The sequence below is a fragment of the Catharus ustulatus genome, chromosome 6, assembly GCF_009819885.2.
Source record: "Catharus ustulatus isolate bCatUst1 chromosome 6, bCatUst1.pri.v2, whole genome shotgun sequence".
In the NCBI taxonomy this organism is placed as follows: Eukaryota; Metazoa; Chordata; class Aves; order Passeriformes; family Turdidae; genus Catharus; species Catharus ustulatus.
The window spans coordinates 39,980,820-39,997,809 of record NC_046226.1 but is presented as its reverse complement, the minus strand read 5'-3'; the positions used below and the strand labels follow the sequence as shown (position 1 = coordinate 39,997,809).

Below are 16,990 nucleotides of genomic sequence, written 5' to 3'. Positions count from 1 at the left end.
TAAGAAAATGTCTCTAGTCTTTCTTGTTTATCCTTTCAGCATCCAAAGCTTTATCCTATTTTAAAACATAGTTAGCTAAGAGCCTGTCTTGTGTAGAACTCAGCTTTTTTGACTTTGATAGTGCTTTGTGTTCTTCAACGCTTCCCACATGTTTTCCAGATGAGCTTTTCCTTGTACATAATAATTAATAAAATTGCAGGTATGATAACAAAAAGACACATGAAAACCAAATTATAATGTGAGAAGAAAAATATTGACTTAAACAACTGTCAATCTTTATTGATAATCTATTATTTTGGGCACAGTAGCAGAGATAAGTTTTGAGGAGAGATCTGAAGAAATGGAGAATAACAGTTTCACATGCTATTATTTAAGTAACTTACTGGAAATCTTGTAAGTGAAATTAGAATTCTATTTTGCAAGTGGTTTTAAAAATCAATGGCACTGAAGCTGGATGATTCATTTATGAGTAAGTTGCAAACCCATAAAAACATCTCATTAAATTTTTGAATTAATAATTATTTATATGAATTATGACCAAACTCTCTAAACACATGCACTAAAAATAAGATTATCTTAAATAAAAAGGTCAGCCAAAACCACAACGAAATTATGTGATGAAATCCATATTTTTATATAGTTAGTTCCTTAGAAGTCATTTACAGAAAAAGATCCAGTACCTCTAGTGCTTTGCCTAGTCTGAGCCTTCTCAAACTGAATGAACTGTTTATCTGGTTTCACCTACAGCACAGTGGTTTTGCGTAAGTAAATGAATTATTTTTCCCAAATAATGCAGTATTAGTACTGGTTTACCTCTTCAGACAAAACCTAGACAAGCAGTTAAGACTTACCACTGTTCTTTAAGATCTTTAGGGAAATAAGATTCACCAAGTTTCTCTCTCTTAACATCTGCCACAAGATGAATTTTGGAAACAACTGTGTGTTTTTCAGCTAGTGATAGATAACATGGTAACAGCAGCAGCTCTCTTAAGTAGTCAGCATTTGTACCATTACAGAGCTTAACTGTGACACCAGTAATTGTACCTGCAAGTCTTAAGTCAGGAATATACTTAACCAGTAAGATGTCATAAGCATACAGAAAGCTGTGCTGTGAACATGATGCCATCATAATTTCTATTTTATTTACTAGTTTAACTGCATTTAATCTGGATTGCTAAAATTTTATATTCCCCCTTGAACTGGTGGGCAGAAAGAAAGTAAAGAGAGATCTGATCTGATTTTGAGATGTCTTGTATTGATGATTTAGGTCTAAATAAGCTCCAAGATCCTCATATTTTAAATACAAGTGGGGGGAAAAAAATCCTTGAAATATTCTTCTACTCCTCAGCCATAGGAGTACTTTTAAATTATGCATGATTTGCTTATGAGAAAAGGGAATAGTGGTATGACAGATTTTGTGGCTCATGGAGGCCACACGTTCATTTTCAAGTCAATGGTGGCTGTAAGTTGTATAATAGATTCCTGGCATGTATTAAATGCACTGTCTAAATTCTGATTTTGAGTTTAGTGTTTAGTAAGCAAAGCTGGCTTTTTTTGTAAGAGCAAACTGTTGAAAGAATCTCCTCCAGTTTTTGTTCCCATTATCTCATCAGGAAGGAAAGGACAACATCTTTAAAAGTACTTAAGTACCAAGTGAGTGACCCTTCTCTGTTGGAATGTCGTCCCACTAATGATGCAGAGAAGAAAAACAGTCATTTCTGGCAGAGTTTGCAGGATCTCTCATGCCAAACAAAAAAAAAAAGTCTAAAATGCTTGGTAAAAATAAATATCACTATGAAATTCTGGCATGGGAAGCATTTCTGACAGCCAAGGCTTAGCTCATCCTGGGGGGTAACCCAAAAAGGCCAGCAATTTTCATGCTTAGTTTCTACATATCGAATGTTCCTTGCAAACATAAGCTGCCAGACCCTGTTATCGATTAGACAAGGTGTGAGAAAATTATAATAAGTAAATGTTTCTCTGTGTGTGCAGGAGAGCAGGCAGATCTACCTGGGAGTGAGCTGTTATGTCTGGAGATGAAGTGAAGCCATAACTGATGGATGGCTGCAGGACCAGTGCTTATGGGAAAGGTGTGTAACTTTCTGTGTTCAGAACAGAGATTAATCACATGCAAAGTACTCTGAAAATATTTTGTCTTGTAACATCTGCATGGAAAAGCAAATGATGAATCAAGGGAAAAAAAAACAAAAGAGGAGATCACAGATTCACTAAAATAGTGAAATTCTTGCAAAAAAATTTCTTAATTCTGTCTATTAGCTACACAAAAGGGAATTTGGAAGACAGCACTGCAGAACCCTGCCACTGTACTGGAGTTGCAGTCAAAATATTTTTCCAGCAAAAGCACACATCCGTAGCCTGGTGATTCACTCCATAATATATGTGGATATAGTGTTGAATGTTTTTTTTTCCTTTTTGCTACATAATGCATAAGGTGTTTTCGAGAGTAACATCTTTATGGACTTCAGAGGAGGAGACTGGACAATGATATAATGGTTGAAGTATTTAGGAAGAAAAGGAAGTCACTAAGTCACTTAGAGAGAATATAAACCAATTGAGACTGAAACAGCAAATGACGATTATGACAATTAATTCTAAACAGACTAGAGGAAGCATGGAAAGTAATTTTTAGAATATAGTAGAAAATTAAGACCTATTTAAGTTTTGTCTGAGGAATGTTTTTAAATTTTTCTTTTAATTTGTTAACTTCATCATTCTAGTTTCTATACCACAACAAAATAGATTGACCATTCTGCATTTGAATCTGATAATAACATTAGATATTAAGAAAATATCCTTAAGATTCTAACTTCAAGTGTTAAATTTTACACTGCGTTAGTGAAGGAAGAGGTGTTCCTTGAACATGTAAAGTTTAGATGTGAATCGGAGTTTCTCAAATTCTGTGGCTAAAGCCCATTTCTAGTACTTACTAAATGTACTCAGTGTGCTCTAAGTTATGTGAAACAGAAACAAGAGAAACCTGTAGTCACCATGACATGGTCTTCCCTGTGCATTAAAAGTGTTGGGTTTTGCTCACTCAAGTCTGTGATAGTTTCCAACAACTCTGCTGACCTAGAATGAAGCACAAACGGAAATGCAATACACAAACCCAATTACCTTTAACTCTTAGAATGCTAATATCCTATTAATGGGTTAAGTTTCTAAAATCCTAAGCTTGCAATGATATGGATACTAGTATATGTGACTGGGAGGGAGGTTGGATGTGTGTGCATATGTGTGGGTGACTCATGTGAAGGGGGTGTGCAAGTCTGGATCATGCTCTCACCTGTGCCTTTATTCAGGTCTCACCCAGTGCTTATAAAGAGCAATTAATTTGTTCCCTCACTCACATTTATCAAGAACTAGTATGACAGAGGGAGAGGTGTTAAGAGGTATCTCTGATTCAGCCACCTGATAGGAAAGCAGATGGTTGACATCTTATCAGAAACACTCAAGGGTTATATCTTGTTTGTGTTGGCAGTACTTGCCAGAGCCATCATGCCAATAAAGTATTAGAAGTGAATCATCTTCAAAAAAGAAAACTCTATCATTCTGTCTACATTTTTACATCTCCATAGTGGCTTCTGCAAACAAGAAAGGTGTGTGAGCTGAGAGAAAGATGTTTATGTCTTTCACATCTATTCCCATGACTGTTTGTTTCTTTACAGGCCTGATTTATGTATTCTATGTTTTTTAAAAAAGGAAAAGTCAGCCCATCGAAGATATTCCACATACTGAGGTATAAGGTCACCTTTCTTTCTGATCATGTGATTGATTTTTACCACAAACTTCTTACCTGAGTACAGAGCCTATTGATGGCAAACTACATTAATAGCTGAAGTCAAAGAAAGACACAGGTCTTCAGTTCTTCAGAAAGTGCTTCTCTGTGGAGTCAAAAATTAATTTAGGAGACACAACTTGCTACTTATCCATTTGAATGCATTTGGGGAATAAAGATGGCTAGGCTTCTGTCTTCAAACTGAATTCTTATTTTGCTGGCTTTTAAGAGAACATTTCCCTTTTAAGCTCTTCCTCTTTTCCTTTTTTTCTGTGCCAGAGTCAAGGTATTAAGCTGTGTAGTTCCTAAGGGTAGGCCATAGGCCACCTTTGCAATGCAGACATTGTGCAAAGCTTGGATAATTGCCATTTCACTGCAGGGAGGAGTCTCATCAGGAATAGAAGAGGGTGTTTATTTGCATTATTTTTACATAGAGGATGTTAGGGAACCAGAAAAAGAAGGAGCAGAACCAGCTTTCAAAAACACAGGAAGACCTGCCATCTCAAAGAAACCATGAAGAAATGTTTGGTCTGTTGTTTGGTTTTGGAGGTTTTTTTCCCTATCTTGAGAGTCAATTTACTTATGGGTTTTTTCCTTTTCTTTTTTTTTTTCCTTTTTTTTCCCTAGAGTGGAAAATTAAAGGGCCTTGGAGGTAGTTTCTGTCCCACCTTCTAGACACACACATATGAAAAAGGGTGGGGTTAGATGAATCTGTACTTTGGACATTACATTACAAAGGACTTTTTGCAAGTTTCTTCATATCTCAGCTTTTGAATGCAGACATTTAATGTTATCTTTAGTTTTGCTGGTCTGGACTGAAAGTACAATTAATAGTGGTCCATGAGATGATCATAAAGTTTCCCAAAGCAAATGTGCAATTGGAATGCTTGGAAAACAGCAGTTAAATTAAAGGTGAAGAAAATTAAATAGCACATAAACTAACCTTCTAATCAGAATTTTATATTTTTGTAAATTAAAACAATTCTGCTAACACTGCAGAATATGGCATATGGTTTTATTAAGAATAAGTGAGCAGTAACTTGAGAAACACTGTAGGGGACAATGGTGACAGTATTTGAATGCTTATGACACCTTTGAGCATCTCTGGATGCACACTAGTAGTGCCAGTACTTAGAAAACTTAAGGGAAGGCAACAAAGGAAAATGTGATAACATAAAGTATGTATTGGTGTTAACATTTCATTTAATGTGTTTAACACAGAGACCATAATTTACAAACTAGGTAACCAGGGGTAAAAGCTGTCAATCCCTCAGCTCTCTGGAAAATTAAACTATTTCTTTACATCAATGAAGTTGGACACCAACTGTCCTATGTATGGCTAAAATCTTTTAACTTACTGGGTAATCCAAGCTACCACCTCTTTAGTTCACTGGTGGTATGGAAGAGGGAGCTGATATGGGTAATGTACCAGTGAAATAACTAAAAATATTAAAAGGGCTACTGTAAAATCTCATGTTCTAATACCTAGGATTTTAACTTGAACTTAGAGCCCTGTTGTGAATGTTTTGGTGTTTTCCTGCCTTTTCTGTTTATTTAGTGGAGCTCACTAGTGGACCTCACAGAATTTGATCAGAGTGCAGAGTTTGTAATTATCTTTTCAGTTAGAATTTCCTGAACTTTATCAATTGTAGAACCTAAATTCTGTAGGAGTTCCAAAAGATCAACTAGTCCAGTCTGAACTGCATCAAGACTCAACATATCAAGGCTAGTACCAGCATGCTTATCCAATTGTGTTCTTATAAAGGTCCAGGGGAAGAGATTCCACAATCCTCCTAGACAGTCTGCTCCATTGCTGAAAAATCCTCAGTTGGAATGCTGATCAGAAAAATCTTTTAAGCACTTCTTGTTGCAAATGAAGTTGATTCTTTCATGTCTTTCTACTGGAGCCATGGAAGATGGCTGATCAACATCTCTGTAATTAGCTTTTATAAATATCAGAAAACTGCATCTGGCTTGAAGCTTTTATTTCTTGACTAGGCATACCTAATTCTTTCAGCTTTTTCTCAGAGGGTTTGATTTATACATTTCTTGCTCTTATTATTTTCTTGTTTCTCTACAGTTGTTTTTATATTTCTATGGTGTTCAGGCAGGACCAGACACAGTATCCAATTGGGGATTCAGTATTATGCAAATTTAAGAAATTAAATTGTTTCATATATGGCACACCTGTTAAGGTGTTCCAGAATTCAACACATTCCTGGCAGTGCTGCTGCACTGTTGGTTTATACTGTTTGTTATCCTAAGATGCTGCATTTTTGTCTAGCCCAAAATTAATTTCAGTTTATTAATTTTTCATTCTGTTTCCCAAGAATAATATGTTTCTAACACTGTATTTTTCCTTGTTGGTTTTTTAACAACCTGACCAATTTGTCAATAGGATTTGGGATGTCTGATCTCATTCTTCCCAGTGTTTTCAGCCCTTTGCCTTTGTTTTGAGGTTGTCAGTTGTTGTAGCACAGATTTTACAAGCATAATATTGCATTGTTTAAGTTGTAGTAGTAGTAGACAAAACAGAACTCAGGACATATCTTGAAATAGATCTGAAGTGCCTTTGCCTTTTGATGAATAATGACTAATGGCCACTGTGGTTTCCAACTATCAGATGGTTGCACACCTTCCCATATCTGTATTTAAAATGTCGTTCTATGAAAGTGTCTTATGAGGTGATGCCAAAAGCCATATAACGTGTATCATGTCTGTTGCCTTCTCTTCACACAGTGAGCTTTACATTACTTTAAAAAGGGAACTTGGTTTAACACAAATGCATTTTGCCCATTTTTCACGTGTGTTTTTCATTCTAGCAAATTAACTCACTTTGTCTCAAGTATTTGAAACACGATTGCTCCAAACCTTTCTGAACACAACAATTAAGCTACCCAATGTGTCATTCTCTTCTAGGAAACTTGAGGTGTGGAGAAGCATCTTTGCAAGGAAAAGCTCATTTGAATCCTTTAAAAATACTTTGATAGGTAAGATTGTTTTTTTCTTCCCCCCCACCTTTCTTTCTTTAAACCTCTTACTAAGATAGTTGCAGTTTCAAAATAGATAAAGTGTATTTTCCCTAACAATCCAACCTTGTTCTGGTTCCTTTCTTTTTTTTCCCAATGAGACCATGTTCTTGGTTGTCTTTTTCCTGACACAGGTTTGTTACTTAAAATCACCCTGAAAATGATGCAAACTATTAGTTTTATTTCATAGCACTTATTTTCTATCATTGGATTGGTTTATTTCTCTAATGTTTCTTTTTCGAGGGGGTGTATCTGAATTATGTCCCAAAATGGTTATTAGGATAATAATCTTCTTCCTATTCCATTTATAATGATTGGTGGAGGTTTTTTTGCTTGGGCATGTTGTCATATAAATGAATTGTTAATTATATTTTAATTACTTCTTTCTCATCTGTCTCACAATACTTTTGTTATATATCATTTATCAGTTGTCCATAAATTATTGCAGGTTACTTCGTGATGTTCCTCCCTCATAGGTGTGGGTAGAAGCAAGTACCTACGTTGTGCATGGGTTGAAGTGTACTCTGATATTTACATAATCTTAGTTATTTGGTCTGAAAGAGGCAAGACCACAGCATATGGTTATGCTTTATTTTACCACCATTATTTAGCAACTGCAACATTCTGCTTTTACCATAAATATCCATTTTACACTGCATAAATCTACTTTACAATCATTCCTCAAAGATCTCACATGTAATCAGGGCTATATTAAATCAAAATATTTATCAACAGGTAGGTAATTGAGAAGTTTGTAATATAAATTTTCATCTGTTCAATTGCTACGTATTTAGGAGATTTTTGTGAAAGATAATACTATGTGCTTCTCTAACATTTCACCAGGCGATTTCAAAATTACTAATAAGACAGAGATACAGTTTAAGGAAGTTGAGCTTAGAGAGGAAAGTGATTTGCCAGAATTCTGTGCAGGATGCAGAGGACTGGTAAACACGCTTCAACAGAGTGGGTAAAAACATTTATTCTCTGAGGAGAGAAGAACTGAAGAGCTAACAAGTGAATTTATTTGCATTTAGCACAACATTTTTCAACAGGCTTTTGTTTCAAACACAGGAAAATACTCATCTCAACAGCTGACTGTTACATGACCTAAGTATATAATTATCAGGAAGTTCTGGGCCCTGTTCCTGTGCTTTATCACACTCAGTACTTCAGCACCTGAACTTCTAAAATCTTCTGTGAGCCTCAAGTCAGAAGGGCTCCTCTGAGTTACACTGCCTGAAGATCTAGCCTTAATACAGAATATAAACTTAAATGAATTTTGGTTATGTTGCTCTGTATTTTAGGGAGATACAGGCAGGGTTTTGCATTATAGTCAGTCGGCCAGTCAGTGTGAGGTTATTGTTTTCTCTCTCTTAACTTCAACCCACTATTCATAATTCCTCACTAAACTCCGATATCTCAGAGTTTATTACTTTACAGTAATTGCATATACTTTCTGTGCCTCAGTCTGTCACTGATTCCAAGTCAATATTAGAATAGAGAAGTTTTATAATCTCTTCACCTCAACCAGTCCCTCTGACTGCCTTTATTTGTTATTACTCTTCTGCAACTTTGCACACTTTGCCTGTCTTGCACTAATGTGGATCTATTCCTATCTCGAAGCAGTGGTTCAGCATATAGAGAAAAAATCTGCTTTTAAAAATTTTTGGTGGCCATGTACAGTAGATTTAAAGATGGTTTGCTGCATACTGTTTCTTGTGGTGTTCCTGCTCTTGGGAGTTCTCAGTGAAGCTGTGTTGGATTATTTTCTCTTTTCACTGAGCACAATTTATCAAGACTCAGTCCCTGTTTTAATTTTACGTTGACATTTTTAATAATACCCCTTGTCTTCACCATTTTACACTTAATTAATAGGAGTGGCATAATTCTCTCAATTGCATGCTGTGCCGTTTTCCTACTCTTGTGATTGTTTAAAGGATGGGATTAATTGCAGCTTCCTCTGGATTCATCTATGGGAAGGCTTTAAATAAGACTATTTCTATTACTGGTCCTTTGGTGTCAATTTGACAAAATTCTCATCTTCCCCTGTGGTCCAGGGTATGGACTGAGTCAGCGTTCTGTTAAAGTTAATACTTTGAAATCAACTGAGATTAATTATTTAACAACAGTTCCTTGCATTGTCAACCCTATGTATTAAAATGTCAAATCATGCCAAAAGGATCATAAAACTGGCTCTAAGGGTGATCTCCAGTGAAAACCCGTCTGCTCTTTAATGCAGCACATAACAGAAGGCACATTAGCCAGTTGTCCAAGTGTTAATTTCTACTCCTGCAGGAAATGACCTGTATCTTTTCTTAGGGTACCTGAGATCCATACGTAGTTAGCTATCTTCGGACACCGCGGGTATAAGGAAAACACCAAACAGCAGAGTATTGTCACGAACGGAGGGGAAAATCAGGCGTTTCTTATAGGTAGCAATATACATGCTGGGCAGAGGGCTCAGGAATGCTTCCCTTTCGGAGGCAGCTGGGCAAACGGGACGGTGAGAAGGGCTCTGCGATCTGTCCTGGGCACAGCTAGCTGGCACAAGTCGGGAAGTGGTGGCAACGCGCTGGGACCGGAGGGTACCGGGCAGCCCTGCGCCGGGCAGCGGAGAGCCCGGAGCAATGTTCCTTGGGGATGCTGCGCGAGTTCGGACAAGGAGAGCGGACATCGACGGCCCCGAGCAGCGGAGCCGCTTTAGGAAGGGCTTCCCCGCCCGCGGGGAGGGAGCCGTACCGGGGCAAGGGCTGAGGGAGTCCGGGGGCTCTGGGCGAGCCCAGGGATCTCGCGGCGGTCACGAACCACAGCCCCACGGGGTGGGGAAGGGAGGTGAGTGTCCCGCCTCAGAGCCTCGGCCGCGGGAGCGGCTCTGCCGCGCCGAAAGTTTGCGAAGTGCCTGGGCGCTGGGGGGAGCGGGGCGGGGGCTGCCCCGCCGGGGCTCCTCCTTCGGGGCCGGGCCTGGGCGGGCGGAGCGGGGAGGGAGCCCCCGGCCCCGGAGTTGCCGCGGCTGCGGACGGAGCGGGCGGCGGTCGTGCCGGGGTGCTCCGCGCAGGAGGAGCCCGCGACGTCGCTGCGGGCGGCCCGGGCGCGGGGCCGGGGCGCTGCCACCATGAGGCGGCGTGGCGGAGGTTGTCTCCTGCCCGCGCCTCCGCAGCTCCTGCTGGTGCTGCTGGGAGCGCTGCTCCGCTCCAGAGGTAAGCGGCTGCCGCGGCACGCTCTGTCCCGCGGCAGCGCGGGGGGCCCAGCTGCCGTCCCGGGCTCGGCGGCGGCGGCGATCCCTCTCCGGCCGGAGAGCCCTGCCCAGCCGCGCCGCTCACCTGCCCGCGCCCGCCGGCCGGGGAGCCCTGCTCTGCGCCGCCCCGCCACCGCCGCGCTTTGTCCGCGCCCCGTCCCGCGCCCGGACGCGGGGCTCTCGCATTCGCCGTGTCCCGACGCGGCGGGCTGGAGCCGGCGGAGTGCCCCGGCAGGCCGGAGCGCGGGTCGCGGAGAGGCGCTGCCCCGGCCAGCGGGCTCTCCCCAGCGGAGAGCCCGCAGCGCCCACGCGGCCGCTGCCCCCCGCGGAAGTTTGGCGGCGGCGGGCGCGGGCTTTGTTCCCGCGGTGCGAGCGGCGGGCCGGGCCGGGGCGGGCGCGCAGGTTGCCTCGCAGGCTGCCGTGCCCGGCGTGTCGGGACAGCCGCCGCTCCGGAGCAGGAATGCAGCCGCGCACCCGCCGCGACGGGCCCCTTAAAGGTACAGCCCGGCTCCGCGGTGGCGCCCCGGGCTACCTGCCTCGCCTCGGCGGGGACTGGGAGTCCTCCCGCAGCGCCCTAGCACAGCGGGGCCAGATCAGGAGTACCAAAAATAGTGACGAGGGGAGGGCTTCGCTGCGCTCTTAGCCCGGAGGTAGTCCTATGAAGGTTCGCCATGAAAACTTTAGCTTTTTAGAGATGGTTGCTCTATCAACTGGCATCTGCTATTTCTTCGTCTTGTGCGGTGGTTCTTGATTTTACAAGTGCGCCGGGTGAAGAAGAAAGCACCTGAACGGTTCGCAAAATTGTTTGAAAATAGTTAGAAGGCTTTGGGGGAGGGGTACGGAGAGGAGATACGTACCTCATTTCTTTGCCTTCACTACTTTGGCAGCTGCTGTATAATTTCACCCATCCGTTTTCTCCTGTGTTACTCTGAAATTACAGGAAGCATTTGCAGTAGTGCTGCTGACCTCCATCATTCTACAAGTATTGCCCCTGGGGCACAATCATAGGGAGTTTGGGTTTCAAGTAATATTATTTCTCTTCTAACAAGAAACCTAATTGCAGGCAGCTTTGAAGAATATGCGAAGCCAGCTTGGATAGAGTGACTAGAGAGGGCTGTTGTTCCTTCTGTCAGAAAGCCTGCTTCTTAGGAGCCAGAAGTACTCTTGAATTCCCAAATGCCACACAGATACTTAGCTGCCCTCTAGGAGTGAGAAGGATCTATAAGATAGATCTTAGTGTAGGTACAGATCTGGATGTGTTTTATTTTGGCTGTTACCCAGGTGCTCCTAGTTAATGTGTCTGGGCTGTTAACAGCCATGTGGGGGATGTCTGATTGTAAAATGCAAGTTTGCTAGTAGGTGGTTGTTCCTTGATGTCTCTAGGATGCTTTTTTTATGGCAGCTTGTTTCTCTTTCAAGTAGTTTTCCCATCAGTGCACTTTTATGTATCCTCTTGTCAGATGACTGTAAGTTTATGATTGGATGTGCCAGCTGCTTCCAGAAGTGAATATCCTCTTTCCTCCATCAAAATATAAGGAAATAAGGACAATTCTTGAGCTATCTTTTTTCCTATTTGAAGCAATAAAAAATGTGAAGAGATACCAGGATGGAGGTTGCAGAGAAAATGCCAAAATTTGTGATGAGTCAGTGTTCCTCCACTTAGCTAGAAAATTTTCAGAATTGTCCCTTAGAAGTACCTGCAAGGGTGGTGTGCAGCTTAGCTGTCACAAAGCATCCATGGAAATTGTGATGCCAAACAGGTAAATTGTTGGAAACGCTTGGTCATTTACTACTCTGCCTCAGTACAGGAGAGCGTAAAGCAAACAAGTCTGCAAGACTGACCTTTGTCTCTTTTGTAGTGGATAGTGGCAGATCAAACTGGAGAAGTCTCTGCCAAAAACCACCAAACCAACCAAAGAGGTCTGCAAATATCTTGAGGTCTTGGAAAAGTGCATTGCAGGTAAAAACAGGTATAGAGAGGGAGTTTAATGCCACCACTGGTGGCTGGAGTGAAGAAGGACCTGGTTTAAAGATGGTCTGTGTTAGTATAAATACAGAATGTCACAGAACCTGTCTGGCTGATGTGTTTGCTGTTCTAGCTCCTGGAGCTTTGCCAGAGAAATACATAGCTAATATCAGAGCTTCACTTCTGAAACATCTTGACTAAATTTTATAGTTGGAAACCTGAATGTGTTACTTCTGTAGAAGTACATTTTGCAGTGGGAATCACAATTTCTACTGCCCATGCTTGGTATTGCTGTTGGTCTACAGCTATTAGCCAAGTGCAAAGCACCCATTTTCTTATTGTCATCTTGGAGCTGATAATGTTCTACTTCCTGGGTGTGCTGAGACTGCCAGGGGTTTGCTGATTATCAGTTTGGATGATATTCACAGATCTCTTGATCACCCTGAATTATCTTGACCTTCTGTTTTCCAAAGTGGTGATGGCAGTGAGTAGCATTCCGTATATTTCTAAAATGAAGAGCAGCATGCTGCAGGTGGTAATAAGTAGTGGTTTTTTTTGTTTTGCTTTTGACCATTCTGTCTACTAAAACATAGCAGAAAAGCACATAGCATAAATCTTCCAGTATGAAGTTAGCATTATTGTTTTATTTAGTGTATATAAGCAGTTTTCTTTTATATTCTGTTTCTAGAAGCTTTCAGTTGCGTGCTATAGCACTGTTTTCTGTAATAGAGAAACTCTTCTTGTATCTTGGGAGTGTGGGTGTATGCAGGAAGAAAATTAATAGGTGTGTAGTTACATAAAGTGCTTGCATTTCCAGAGTGTCTTATGAGCCTTGAAGAGGGATGTTCTGTTCCTGTGGGACACAAAATGTGATTTCAGAAAACTGGTAGCTGTTTTTTTTACATTGTATTCCTTGAAGTTACTGAAGTGGTTAGATACAAACATTATCAAGTTGTTTGTAGTTCAAACCAGAGAGCAGTACTTTCTGTATGTTAACTAGAAAAAGAAATTTAAGTGATTTGTATTTTGTTTTTACTTGTAAATGCTCTCCAGACTAGTGAAATTAACATTTAAAAAAATAGTTAAAACATTAATTCTATGAGAATGATCTGTAGTCTGATAGTGCTCTTGAATCTTCATGCAGTCTTGTGAAATAGGCAAATATTATCCTTGTTTTGTAAATGTGGGAAGTGAAGTAGAAATTGTCTTGCCCAAGGCCAACTCCATTTGCCCTAGAATGCAACTTACCGTCAAACACAATAGAATGTATGCTTCATAACACTTATAAAAGCTGATAAAGAGATATTATCTTATAAACCAGTCAAGGTTTTAAAAATAGGTTTATTTAGTAGGTGCATGTTCTGCAGCTTCATTTAATTCCTTTGCTGCTTATGACTGACTATTTTTCTTTTTAATAATACTTACATTTCTCTTGCTGATGGTCAAAAGATCATAAAACCACAGAAATTTTACTGACTCTGTTGGAAAGGGTGAATTGATAAATAAAGTGAAAGGTGGATACTCAATTTCTCTTGTCTGCTGTCATTTCTAGCTTAGCTATTTGTGATGTTTTCTTGTATGGGTTTACATAGTCAGATTATATATATATAGACTTAAACTGACCATCTTTTAAGATGTCTGGCTTTACCTAATAAAACATCCAGAGCTGGAGCTCTGGCATACAACAAACCCACTCCCTTAAATGGCATACTGTATTTAGCAGCTGTGTTTCACACAGATCATGGCAGAACACACTAAATGTATTTGTCACTAACGAATCTCATGTTCTTGATGGTTAGGCTCTTACTTATGTGTCTTGTGGTGCCAGTGGTTCTTTGCTATTGTGGTTAGGTTAGGTATTACTCTTTCATGGGATATTTTTGTCTTTGCTCAGTGAAAACTGGGCAGTGTATTGCTTCTTGAATCTCTTCTTTCTTCTGTCTGTAGGTTTCCATTTCCCTGTACTAAAGATAGCAAGTGTATGGATCCAGGGGCTTGTTATTCTGTAGACTTGTGGTTTATTCATGCTGTATATCTGGTTGCTCTGGGACTGTTACCTGGGAGTATTTGACTGCGCTCCTGTTGTGAGAGAATTCATGTTCAGGTTTTTCAGCTTTCCAGGCATGTTTTTTTGTCTGTTATGCAGAATTGTCTGTTAGACGCTGAAGCATTCCAGCCTGTGCATTTAGTCTGGGGGACTCTTGAGCTGTGGTCATTATTTCTGTGAGCAGCAGATCTCCAAGGCTGTTGTGAGCCTAGATGAAAGAAGACTCACTGTGTAAGGACAGGAAAATGAGTTTTCATAAAGACTTTATTAACATCAAATGGAGCTGATGTTTGTTGACTTTTGTAGCGCTGAATTGTGAGTGATTGAAATTCCTCATATCAGAGAATTATACAATTTAATATGGAAGACAAAGGAAAAAAAGGGAATTGAAGTGTCATGAGCCCAGTTCTGATGGTATGAGATATATTGAGCATTCTGGTATAAGCATGTTAGCACACCCATGGGTTGAAAAGTAGTAACAGAAGCTTTGTCTGTCATGAGGTTCTTAGGTGATTAGGTTCTTCTGGTATTAGCCGCCAGTCAGCAAGTCACAAACCATTAAGATTAGTATACAGTAATGTAGATGCACATTCAATGTTTGTACTGCCAGTTGCAGGTTTGTCAAAAAGTGTATGACCAAAGACAGTGCAGATCTTGCTTCTCAAGCTATTATGTGTTGATAGCAACTTTCTGGTGTTGCAATACTCATAGATTTAAAAAGTACTAGATTTTTTCCCTGGATGGGTTAGAGTTAGAATAGGATTCACCTTCCTGTACTAAAGCGATGAGGTTGTGTAAAGAATTGTTGTCCAAAGCTTCCAATAGGTAATATATATTTGCCTGAAAACAGCCCCCATGTTCTGTAGTGTCAAGGTGCAGTTTTACTCTTGGAGTTAAATGTACCCACATATGCCCAGCACAATGTACCAGTGAGACATTGTCATGACTCCAGGCAGGGGAGACCCCTCTCCTGGCTACCAGCATGGTGACTTCCTCCGTATGCCCTAGCAGGGCATAGTCTTCTATGTCTCTTTGTTACTGCCTGACAGCCCCTCCCAGCTGCTGGAGCTTTCTGTTTCTATTGCATAGCAGCAGTTCTTTAATCAGAAATCTTGTTAGTATTCAAGGATAATTGATCCGACTCTCTGGTAGGGGGTGGGGACCCAGCCTTCCATCCTTCTCCTACTTGCCACCCCCAGTTTGACCCCTGTTGTCTCTTTGTTTTCTCCTGTTAAGTTTGTGCCAGTGATATGTGTGTGTGCTGTTTTTCCAAGCAGCCTGAAGTTGGCTGTAACCAAGAGCAGCAGTTAAATAGAGCCCGATTTCCCCGCTTCCTGGCGTTCAGTTGTTCAGCTCCATTTTCTGGTCTTCTGTGTTTTTGATTTGCAGAGAAGGAACTTACTTGGTGCCCCCGGGCATCTCTTAAACCCATTAGAACAAACTCCATTATTTCACTGTACTTAGAAATCCTCCTCCTTTAGTCCCAGCATCCATCAAAATAATGTATCCTCTGTAAGGCCCTCTGGAAAATGTTTAATAGGATCTTTTCAAACTCAAGGAGAGTTCCAGTTGGAAAGGGGGAGGGGAGAAGGCTAATGGAAGATCTGACTGTGACTTGCAGTAAGCCTGAACTTGGCCTGTGTCAGCTCTCCCTTCACCTCCATGCTGAGGGAAAGCTGAACAGAGCGGATCCAACACTGGGATCAAAGCTGGAAACAAAAGGCTTTGGGAGAAAAATTTCCCGTCTGGCCAAGAGGCAGCCACACAAAAGTGGTGCATAATTTATCACTCGAGGTTTATTTCTGCTGTGCTCCTTCTGGAGAGAGGAGGAAAAAAGAAGTGACTCTCCTGCTGTTTCGAAGTGGATAAGTGATGGCTTTGGAGATTTGAGGCAGGAAGGAGCTAGAGATACCATGGAAAAACCTTTTCAGTGCATTCTGTATCCAGCTCCTCTCTTCTCAGTCATGGTCAGACATTATTTCTGTTGAGGGGAACTCTATTCTTGCATTTTGAAGTTTCAAAGAGTAGGACTTTTAACTTCTCTGGTAATTTTCAAATCACGGTGGAATGGTGTTGCCCTTGGCAAAATCAAGTTCTTTGACTTTTTGGGGTGTTTTTCTTAACTTAAGGATTGGTCTAGGTTCTGTGGCTCTGTGTAACATGAAGGAAGAGGCTACGTTTGCCCCAAAGGCTTTATAGACTTAATTGGACATCTAAAATCTGATAAGGATCAGGGGTGTAATAATTCTACTGGGATAGATAAGGTCAGTATTAAAATGGTATTGCTTTCTAATTAAATTTCCTTTAGCTTTAGTTTAATGGGAAAAGCTTCCAAAGTTTTTCATTCCAATCACTTCTTAGAATGAGGTGAGAGAGAGATTTTGGGTAGGAGTTGGCATCAAAGACTACTGAAAGCTGGTAAGTGTAAATAAGGATAAGGAAGCAGATGCAAGAGCAGTGTAAACCATGAGAAGAAGGTAAAGGGATATAGGAATATAGATATTAACAGAAGTGAAGATAGGCATTTTGGAAATGAGAGCCAAGGACTTGAGCTGGCAAAGGAACAGAAGAGTCGTGTAAGGAAATCCAAGTGGAGTAATTATGTGGGATCTGATGGCAGAAAGAGTTGTTAATTAGGTAGGATAAAAGATGGAAATTTTGAAAGTGAAGATGAGCATTGAGCATAATTTAACTGCTGAGACAGGCAAAGACTTATTTTACTAATGCTTTAAGGAGGCTGTGACAAATTGTTAGGAATGTGTGACAGTAGAGTCCCTGACCTAATGGAGTGATTTTATGAAATACTAGGAGCCTAGCAGTGGGGTCAGAGGTGGAAAGGGAGACTATTAGCAGAACACTGAGATGATGAACCCATGAGATAGCTCCATCACCACCTCTGTCTGCAGTGGTGGAATGT

The 16,990-nt window shown here is 40.9% G+C and overlaps 1 protein-coding gene across 3 annotated transcripts in view; it reads left to right on the top strand.

The window, feature by feature from the left end:
• The first annotated feature begins 9,913 nt into the window (after positions 1–9,913).
• Positions 9,914–16,990, top strand: part of LRP4 (LDL receptor related protein 4) — a 78,795-nt gene continuing 71,718 nt past the window's right edge. For all 3 annotated transcript variants that reach the window (XM_033062940.1, XM_033062939.1, XM_033062941.1), the window contains exon 1: positions 9,914–10,022. In XM_033062940.1, coding sequence (XP_032918831.1) covers positions 9,938–10,022 — 85 coding nt within the window. In that variant the 5' untranslated portion in view covers positions 9,914–9,937. The remainder of the gene's footprint in view (positions 10,023–16,990) is intronic.